This window comes from Caloenas nicobarica, chromosome 8, assembly GCF_036013445.1.
Source record: "Caloenas nicobarica isolate bCalNic1 chromosome 8, bCalNic1.hap1, whole genome shotgun sequence".
Taxonomy (NCBI): Eukaryota; Metazoa; Chordata; class Aves; order Columbiformes; family Columbidae; genus Caloenas; species Caloenas nicobarica.
The window spans coordinates 17,147,774-17,158,723 of NC_088252.1; the positions used below are offsets into that span (position 1 = coordinate 17,147,774).

General features: G+C 40.2%; 1 protein-coding gene across 1 annotated transcript in view; it reads right to left on the minus strand.

Annotated features, from left to right (window-relative positions):
• Positions 1-1,267, minus strand: part of SPATA16 (spermatogenesis associated 16) — a 79,234-nt gene extending 77,967 nt beyond the window's left edge. Inside the window, exon 1 of the mRNA XM_065640429.1 lies at positions 650-1,267. Coding sequence (XP_065496501.1) covers positions 650-1,267 — 618 coding nt within the window. The remainder of the gene's footprint in view (positions 1-649) is intronic.
• Positions 1,268-10,950: the final 9,683 nt, after the last annotated feature.

The following is a 10,950-nucleotide window of genomic DNA, read 5'->3' on the forward strand; positions in this document are numbered from 1 at the left end:
CCCCGCAAAAAAAAAGAAACAAACCCACAACCCAACAGCTTTTGGACTCTTAGCAGCTGCAGAGAAAGCCATTTATGTCCAGAGGATGTTGCACACCACTGGACCTGTTCCTTCCCATGCAGAAAGAAAAGGATTTCTGCACAGATTCAGTATTAATCTTCTGGCTTTGGAGAAAAACGGGGAACAGAGTGCATGATGGAAATGTTGTAGGGAAAACAAGATAATAAAATGAACTTTTTCCTTAACCAAAGAATTAAATGTTTTACCTTGTAGTGGATGGACAGCTGGGGCAGGGTGGCAACTCTCCTGATTATTGAGATGTTTTTTTTGTCCCTGAGGTGGGTTTAAAAAGAAAAGCATTTTTTCCCCCCACTCTATGGTACTTAAAATTCCCCCATATGTAAATACAACTGAATACTTAGAGAAAAATACAAAATCACCTAAGATTTCTTTTTTTTATGCAGTCCTGTGCCTCCCTCCTGTGATTTATTTATAGCTCTTAATTTTCAGATTTTGGGTGGAATTTCAGTAAACCATACACATCCGAGGTTTGTGCTCCTTGTTCACTTTGATATTATTACACCCAGTCAGGACAATGACAGCCTTTCATTTACTTTGCTGTGGTGATCACACGTCTTTAACCCCGTACCTCCAGTGCTGTTGAGAACTGCTCTGCTGCCGCTGTGTAGTTCTCCTGCCTGTAGCAAGCGCTGGCTTCCCAGAGTGTCATCTGAAGCTGTTTGTCAATTTGGGGCAAAGTGCTGCCATCAGGTGCACTCAGAGCATCTGCTTTTTCAGGGTCATGACATGCCGATTGTGTGCTCGTAGACACCACAGGCTCAGCAAACTCAAAGGAAATCTCCTCCTCATCAGTGTAGACCAACTCCATTTCAATGTCCATTAGGATTTTCAGAGGAATATGAGACAGAGGTGTTGGGATAAACTGATTGCCAGTCTCTAATGTTGTTTCTTCTTCTTTCACAGCTAGTTTTTCATTGTTTTCTGCTTTCCGTTTACGGCTCACTGCGTCTACGTCATCACTTTGTTTTTTCTTCTTTTTCTCTGTCATTTTTATTCTCTCCATTATATTTTCTGCTGCTCCATCCCCAAGGTGGTTTTTGACCTCTTGCAATGCTTCTGGAATGTCATTCAATTTGTTTGCTGCTATGTTTGATTTCTTACTACCACGCATTTGCTGAGAGGTTTCATTCTTGCCATCCATGCTTGTAAGATTTTTTTTGAAGTCAATGTTGCTTTCTGATGCCATAACTTCACCAAAGAAAGAGTCCTATGAGAAAATGTAGAAAAGTTAAGAATACTCAAATGTTGCAAAGCCAAAAAAGCATGCAAATGCTTTCTCCACTAGGCATGTTGTAGGCACCATTATGAGAGAAAACTCTTCAATAGTTAGTACATAGAATATCAGACTCGCTGTAATTACTTTCCCTTTCCTGTGTATAAGTTTAAGCCATCTTAAATATTTTGATTGCTCTCAATAATGGATGTTTATGTAAAGTAAAGCCAGTGTATCAGTTCTCTATATCTGCAATGAGGAGGGAAAGTCTGGCTTTTAATCAAAAGAAAAACAACCAAAATACTGTGACTGATCGACGCGTGTTGGATGTTGTTACGAGGTGCAAAAAATCATCATGGCCTGATTTTTGGGAACTGGTAAGCACAGTGACTGTGGTCAGAAAGGGGTGTTCAAAAACCAAGCAGAACAGATGTATTCCAGATGGGCATGAGCTCCAGGTGAGGTCTCAACTTCAGCTGCATTTGAGCCAAAGTCAGCTCTGGATTTGGGTTTCCAAGCCATTTCTTATTGAACGGTCCTCAAAGGACACTGGTTTGTTGCTATTAAGCAGCAACCCTCGCCCAGTAGTTTACAGCCTAATTCTTAGTTCAGGGAACAGATAGTGATTTCAATCCGGTACCATAAGGTGCAGAATCAAGTTCATAAGCCTCTTCTCAACACCAGTCCCTGTACAACAGGCAAGGTGACTCGATCTGCATTTTAAACTCATAATTGTGCTCAAATTCAAAGGAAATGTTGATTTTTATTTTTTATTTTTTTTTAATCTGCCTCTGCTGAATTCAGAGTGAAAAAGTGTAAGGCACAGATAATTTTCTTCTCAGGTTTTCCATCAATTATAAAAATTTTAATTGTAAAAAGCTTTAATGGTGACTGTCTTACAGCATGGTTTGTTAAGCATAAACATTCAGCCTTTAACCTTGTGTTATTGTTTAACAGACCTCCATATGTTTAGCACCAGTTCAATGTACTGAACTACAGGTACAGATTGTACGAAGGAAAGATACATAACAAATGCATTTCTGTTCAGCTAGAAACAGATTTTAAACAATAAGCAACTTGTTGAGTTCTAGTGAGAGCCCTAGAGTATGCATCACTGTGCTTGGCAAAGCTGCTGGAATGTGTCCTGGATGCTGTGGTATGGTGAATCTTTTCTTTTTAGGGCAATGGGCATTAGGCAATGGGCTTAAATTTATAGAAAGGGATAAAGGGAAGAGACGAAGGCATTTTAGGCCATATAAGAAGCTGATACTAAATTTTAATGTAGATAGAGTTTCAAATCTCTATCATATTTTTTTCCCCCGCTGTCCTGGCTAAGCCAGATTGCAGCCAGGCCTGTCACCAGCCTTGAAGCAGGGAACCTGTTGATTTTTGACATCTGTTCACAACCTCCAGGCTGAAAACTTTACTCTAGCAGAACTGCTTTGTAGAAATTTATTCCTCCTTCCACGACTGTAAGAGGAAGAGCAAGAGGTGAGGGGATAATTGCGTGATTTAAGGTAATTTCAGCAGACGTTTTTCAGCAATGTGCTGAGCAATCGCAACTCCTACTGAGTTCAACGGGGATGGAAAACCGCTGGCCTTTCCCAGATAGTGCTCCGCACTTGTCAGAATAGAGCTCAAAGGAATCATATTTATAGCGAGCTATTTTGAATAGCAGCAGTAAAGCAGCTGGAAAAGGCTAATGTACTTGCATCTGGCAGCAATTTTACCTGTTTGTAAGACATTCAATCCCTTTTTAAAACAAACCATAGCATAGCCTAAAGATTGGAAGCGGCTTTTTTCGGTGCTGGCTTCAGCACTAGGTAATTTAGGAAATTATGATTTATCTTCCCTGTGCAGAGCACAGAGCAGATATATTCCAGCCAGCACCAGGATCAGCTGAGGGGATGAGCCTGATGATTGTGGTGCCGTGTCATGCCAGCATAGCTATCACATATGGGACCTGTGATGGACCTCCATGTGGCCCTGCAGTAGACGGCTATACCATGTTCTGGAGGGGCAACACAAGATTTTCACAGCCTCTTGGGTGGGCTGTTCACTGAGGGCCCTATAGAACTCTAGAAAATAAGATTTAAGTGTTTACATCACAAAACGGTTTGCAGGAATTGTCCTCTGACCAACCATATAGTACTGAGAAGCCCTCAAAGGAAATTAATGGACTCTTCTCCTCACCAGAACGCTCACAAAGGCAAAGCCCCATGTCTGATGTGGGGTTGATATCAGCATGAATGGGAAATTGGCTGGTCCAAGCTGTTTGCCATGGAACAAAAAAAAAGCAGAGCACAAGCAGTGAAATACAGACCAATAATGCTTTCATCACTAAAATGATATTTTTCCAGTGGACCAGAACCTGAAATGAACTTCACTGGATCAAGTGGATTTGTATTGCTTCTATTGTATTTTTAGGTATTCAAGCTGATTAACATGACTTTGGGTTGTGCATTGGAAGCATGTTATAATTCAGGAAGGCTCATTTTAATCACTGCCTCAATAAAAAAAACACATCCAGGGAAAAGCTTTTAGAAAATCGTTATCTTTGTCAGTTAAGTATTTTCCTGAGAGTTTGGTTAAAATGTCCGGGTTTTTTATTTTGGAAGCGTTTACTGTAAAGTTCTTCTAATGAATCACTATGCAGGGGAATATAGATAGACAATTTAGTGCTATCATCAGAAGGAAGCTACTCTAAATTTATGAGCTCTCAGGAATGATCTTCCTGATCAGTCATAAGCAGGTTCAGCTTTCTGCATATTTGAGGGTTAATCTTTGCCAAGAGACCTCTGTCCGTAACACTGCCAGCTGCTGCAGCTAAGTATGTTGTTGGGTCTATTGGTAGGGAAACCACATCTCTGCAAATAGGGAGGCTTACCTGAAAAAAATACAAATGCAAAGGGAGCGTAAGATCATTTATCTTTTAAAATCTTCTGGGTTTGTCTGTTGATTTCCCAATATATCTAAGAAAACGTTCTTGGGGAGAGTGGCCTGCCTACTAGATAATGTAAACTTCCTTATGTCCATGATCTTATGAACCCTATTACTTATGCTTTTTGTTCTGTATCTAGTTTGATTCTGCTTTCAACACCTTCTCCTATTATCTCACATCAGATTAGAGAAGAACCTGCTGATAAATCACACTGGCACTTGAGCTGGTACCTACTTGTTAAATTCTTTGGCAGCTCTTTGAGCCTTTTTTTCTTCAGAATTTAAACTTTGATTTCAACCCAAAAAATCGTTTGCCCTTAGAGTTGTGAGTAAAAGCTTTCTAAACACCAAAGACTGCAGTGCTGTCTTCCTGAATCTGCATATAGCAAGGCAGAACCACTGGGCTACATCCATCATTGATTTAAGTGGAGGGACAGGAGAGAGAAATTTCTTCCAGTAGTTCTCAGAGGGGCTTAAGCTGCCTCAAAACTGGGCCATTACATTGCCGTTACCAGGTCTTTGGGGCATGAATTCTGTGGAGCACTTCAGAAAAAGGTAAAAATTTCAGTACAATCTTTCAGCAAGCAGCACAAGTCACTATTTCCGAGGATCACAGTTGCCTCTTATGGCAGAGGCTGTGGAGATAGCAGCAAATTCAAGGAGAGATTTCGGCCCAGAGAGATCTCTGAACAGTAAGTGTAAGTTACAGCATCCTCCAAACGGCAGAATGTGGCTTCAGGTGAGGAACAGGTAGTGGTCCAGCTTGCTGACTCCCCAGTGTTGGCCTCCTGCATCATACACTTGCATGGTTGGAGGTCTAAGGAGATGGTATGACAGTTGTGAAGTGGAAAGGCAACTCAACAGTTACATTTCTTACTCTGAAGCAGGTTCCTTACGCTGACCATTCAAGAGTGGTCCAAGTGGACCCATGCTTTGACATTGAACATGCCTCATAAATGCCTTGCTAAAACTCAGAGACAAATTAGGCATCAGATCAGGAGAGAGCAGTAATTCTCCTTCCCTCCACGCCAATCAGAACTGGCAGAGAGCTCTGTTGTCACTATTTTGTTTTATTTCCACTTCCTCTGCAGCATAAGGTACAAGCTGCCTCATTCGGGATGGTCTGGCTATATGTACCTCAGCTGCTGTCCCAGAAGCTCTAGTCATTAGTGGTCCATCTGTATTTTGTGCTCTCTGCTGTGAATGTTCAGTGCTGCATAATTTCTAGAGGATAACACGGCAACATTTTTCAGCCAGAGCATGACTGTATCTGCAATACACACGCATTTTGTGCAGATACTCCATCTGTCTTTCAGTGAGCTCACTTGCATACCAGCAACCATATAGTTGTGCCAGCCTGGTACCCCACCCAGGTTAACTTGCCCTGCTAGAAGATACATAAAATGACAACTGCTGTATTAATATACTACTCAGACAGTCACGAGATTTTTCCAGAAAGATATAGGAACTGAGCTCTTTCATCTATAATAGCCTTTTTCTCCCAGAAGGCCATTTGAAATCACTGGGCGGTCATCTGCTACAGTTCATTTCAGTGCCAATGCTGGAACAGGCGAAACTGCATCCGAAACTATGGAACAAGTGTAAGAAAATTATACCACTGGTACTTGTACAAGTGTTATCTCACTTCTTCGATGTCATCTAGTACAGACAGAAATATAGTACTATAACAAAACACATCCAAAGCCACAAAACAGATAGTCATTAGCTACCCTCCTCTATAATAATTTCACTTATATTGAATTCCAGATATCCTGATCCATCTGTAAGGCGAGGATGCTCCAGTTTTATTACTTAAAAATGAAGCAAGATTTATCTGTATTAGATTTACAGACAGACGTTCTGAATGAGCATGTGCACCAATGACAGCTATGCTGAGATCTGAACTTGAGATTTTTTTTCCAGTCCATCTTTCAGCGGGATGACTTTTTAAGCACTTCCTTTACTGCTGAATACCACAAAGGCTCAGACAATCTATTGATGACGAAGGTCAGCACCTTCTTAGCAGCCCATAAAGTGAGTCTCACAATTGGGTTTCAGACTTTAAGATTCTAGCCATTTCTTTAGGCAATGAAGCAACCTAGTTCTTTCATCTTGCTATTTTTATTGTTTGAAAGCCTGAGTCACATCTGATCTTTTTATTTTTAGTTTTCTTTCTGGAAAAAAAAACCCAACCCTTAATGTGTTTTTTTTTTTTTTTGTTCGGTACTCTTATTTCTTTGTGATAGACATAAGTAATGGCTCATTCAGTGTAAAATCAGAACTCCTTACATTTTTCTTGCTGTGATAAGGGCACACTTGCCATTATTACAGGTGCATTGCTACACTAAAGGTTTTGTCAGCACTTCCACTCTAAACACTATTTCCACTCGCTATATTTAACCTGTTTATAAAAATAATAATAATAATAATAAAAATAATTGGGCTCTGGGCTGAAATTTGACAAGGGTGTTTGTGTGTTTTTCATAGTAGTTTGCAGAGATTTAACTATATTATCCTAATTGTTCTTTGAGGCTGAAACTCACATGTTAATTGTTTAAGTGGTGCTGAGTACAGCAAAAGACTAATCTTATTCGGCTACAGACATAAGAGAAATATTAAACTTTATTAATAGTTACTGTTTATAGCTATCAGATAGGTAGTTTACTAGGCACTCTTATGCAAAGACAGTAAGCTTAGGCTTACTCTCGTTCAAAGTAACACAACTCCAATGATTTATACTACAATAGCTTAGGGAAGTTAACTACAGTTGAAGGTAAATATGGCAGAAACAGAATGTAAGAAACAAATCTTGGTTAAAATACTTAACATGTCTTTAAGGGTAATGTTCAAAAAGAAACAGCAAATACAATTAAAATAATCAACAGAAGTTTTGGCAAGGTATGTTAGTAATATGGTTGTCATTCCCTTCTTGAACAGTGTTTAAACACAGGAAGGAAAGGATGGCATGAGGACCACTGGCATGTGTGCGGGAATCTATGAAATAGTTGGGCATTGATTGGGCAAAAAATGAAAATAGATAAATCACTCTTCCTGCTAACTTTGGATAGTCTTGAATAGTACTGGGATTTGCTTCCTCTCCTTCATGAATCTTTTCCCTTCTTTATTGTATGGTTTGTCTGTCTTTCCTGCTTGCCTTTCTGGAATTAAAGACGTGGACAGCCATGTAGAGCCAGCTGGGGTGATTTCAGGGGCTGCTTCTCCCAGCTGGCCAATACTTCCCTTTTCTTTTACTGCTGCAGCTCTCAGTGCATTTCTGTGCAAATTGAAACAGCTTCACAGAAATACCTGGGATCTGAATGAATCTATTTCATTAGGCACTGAAACAGCCTGGAAATACATACTAGCTAGAAGTACCCAATATGTCAGCCATAGGAGAGGGGAGAAAGAAAGGGAGAGAGGCAGAAGTGGGAAATTACTGCTTTTTCTGTCTTCTCCAGTGAAAGCCCATCATATGTATTTGTTTTGTTGGCTTGTACCAAAGCATGCAGGTTTGGCTATGGCTGTCAATCTATAGCCAATGTTAAGGCAATTTTTTTAAGCTTTAAGGCAGCTGCTTGAAAGGTTATAGTACTCACTGAAATGGGTGAGCCAATGTCATGTGAGAGCTAAAACAAAGACTAGTATTTTCCTTTTCTTTGGGGCTTCTTTCCCTCCATGTGTTCTTTAAAGTATTATTCTAAAACTTTGTATTATTAAGTATCACAGCAAAAGTTAACTGCCAACAATTTAACAGAAGATCAGGCACCTCAATGTACTATTTATTGCTGTAGGGATGCACAAGAATCTTATTCACAAGTTGTTTGAATAAAATCATAGCTGTAAAAGGACAGTAGGATAACAACTACAATTCAAAATCAAGAAGGAATCAGAATCTCCCCAGCAGCATCTCTCAGGACAGTGAGGCCAAACAGATACAGAAAAGAAACATCAGTGATCACAACCTGGAAGAAGGAAAAGGAAGATTCAGTACATAGAGGGGGTTTGGGATATGTGATTGATAACTAGTGTGACTAAGAAAAAATAAAGAAAGAGTGATTGAGAATGTTTTCTGCATGTGTTTTTTAGGCTCTGTGTAATTGCCTTCCTCAGAGCCCCTCCTAGTGAAATACTTCCTCTAGAAGTGTGGGAGAAAAATACTGAGAGACAAAAAGAGACAGCAGGGAAAGCGTTTCAGCTCTGCGTAATGATGTCATCCTATTAGCACAAAGCCCTGCATTGTCAATTAGGAAAAAAAGGTCAAGGCTGTATCTGACGGGAATGTGCAGCCTTGCTAGCCTGCCTCGATTGGATCCGGCAGCTCAGCACAGCGGGAGCAGAGCAGTTCATTTTCCTAGCTAAAGGGCCACTGAGAGGAAAGAGAGAGAAAACAGAAGTTTTAAAATTATGAAGGTTTCTACAGCAGGCTCCTGAAAAGGGGAGTTGTGAGAACAGATAATTCCTCTGTGTGAGGAACAAGGATATGTGTGCGTGTGCCTAAAGTATAAACTGACCAGTGAGTTTAGGGTAATCCCTAAATGAAAAGTGATGCAAAGATTGGTCCTACCATTGAGACGTGCTGAAAACGATTGAGAGGTTTTGTTGTTGTTTTGGGGTTTTTTTGGTGTGGGTTTGTTTGTTTGTTTGGGGGTTTTTTTTGCTTACTGCAATATTTCCTAGTTCTGTTGGGAAGACAAGAAAGCAATTTTTGAAGAGATTACAAAGCAAACGTCCAAGTGTCCTACTTGCTCTCATTCTGAAGGAGATGAAGAACTATTGATTTTCTGAAAAGATTGCTTTGAAATGGTGGGAGCCAAGTACTTCTAAAGAACGAGTGCAGAGGGGCAAAGTTTGGTTTAGGAGGGTTGTGCAGACTGTGCTGTGGGCTTGATTAGATCTGCCAACATGCTATTAAGAGGTCTACGTCTCAGAAGTGCTCTAGGCAGCCCTGCCTTCAGGAGGAGGCAGGAATTCAATGAGAGCTCACAGTACAGAGAGCGCTTGCTTTCACTTCACAAAATAATCTCATTCCTATGGGACCAGGCCCTAGGAAAGCCCAAAACTAAAGGAGACGTTAGCAGATTGGTAACGACTTCCATTATGTATTGTGTGGTGCACAAACATATCAGCCGTCAGATCCACAGCAAAGAAGATGCCTGGCACCTTGCAGGCTCTGAAATCAAATGCAGAGGAGAGGTGGCTGATTTACAGATCCTTTTCTTGCTCTAGCTATAGCAGACAGCCAGGTTACTGTGATCGAACCCAACCCCTGGTGCTGGTCACCAACCCAGGATGGGTGTCCTCTTACAGTCCCCTCAGTTCTGCTCATTAACACATGTTAATCGAAGAGATGTGTTAGATGAGAGCTACTGTTTTAGCTGTTGGTGTTTCTGTTCACCAAATGCAAAACTCCACCGCTACCTCTTGTGATGTTTTATTTGGGAAAACATCAGCTGTGACATCCAAACTCCTTACTAGGACCAGCCCATTTAAACAAAGACAACTTTGGTAGCAATCCTTCTTTCTGGTTACACTAACAATGTAACTAGAATGAAGCTGGGGTATACAGAAATTGGCAAACTAGTGTTTAGAGCTTTATTAGTCGCCATTTTTATTGGGCACTTAGTAAAAAATCTAATATTTTTCTTTATGTCCCTGACTCTTTGCTCTAGTAATAACACAAAAAATTCCTCAAATCAGTCAACCAAAAGGAGGAACATGGAGAAAAGGAAGGCATGAGAATGGGAAGAAGAAAAGGGAGTCAGCAAGTAGGGTTCTGAGAAACTAAGAAAAATATTAGAAAGGCCATCATATCAAGATGCAAAGTGAATTTTAGTGGACTGAGTGTTTATCTTCCTTCTGTATGTCCTTCCATATTGCTCCACTTCCCTGTAGGGGAAATCTCCCTAGATAGGTGTCATTAACTGGAATTCCTTTTCCTCATCTTCTATTGTTGTGGCTTTTATTTATTTGGTGGTGGTGTTCTTTATGACTATTGTAGCTGATTTTCAATGTAAGAGCAGTAAATGGAAGAAAAAGTGTAAAAAATCCAGTAAAGTACAATCCAGGATGAGGGAACAAGAGACCAGACAGAGGATGCTGGCAAGTCCCTCCTGCTCTTCTCATAATAAGGATGCTCTTGCAGTAGAGGTTCAGGGAGATCACAGCTTAAATTAGAAACTGAAAATCTTAAAGACCTAGTCCAGATCTTCCACTGGTATAAATTAACATTGATCTGTCCCAAAGATTTTAGCAAGCCTGGAAAGCTGGAAGCTGATGATTCTCTTGACCAGCTATGAGTTCCTATGATCAGAAATTAATCATTGCAAAGAAGACCTGGCAAACAATATACCTTTATACCTCAACAAGCAAAACTAAGTTCTATTTTGCTAAATTAGCTACTGAATTTCTATGACCCCAGTAGTACAATTTGTGTTGAAGCTTCTGCTCAAGTGACCCTTAAAGGCAGTATTGAAATTCTTCTACCTGGGTTATGGAGGCTAATAAGAAGTCTGATAACTGGTGGGAGGGCACTGAAGCATTCATGCATATGAAATCATATGCACATCTGTAACCTGAGATTTTTCTGATGTCATGAAAAGAAATGCAGAACTACTGGTGCCTAATTCTCTGAAACTTTCTGAGCTGTTTCTAGACTCAGGTATCCCTGCAGTGAGTGAAGGTTAAACAGGATGTTAATGAAATAAACAAAACAAGCA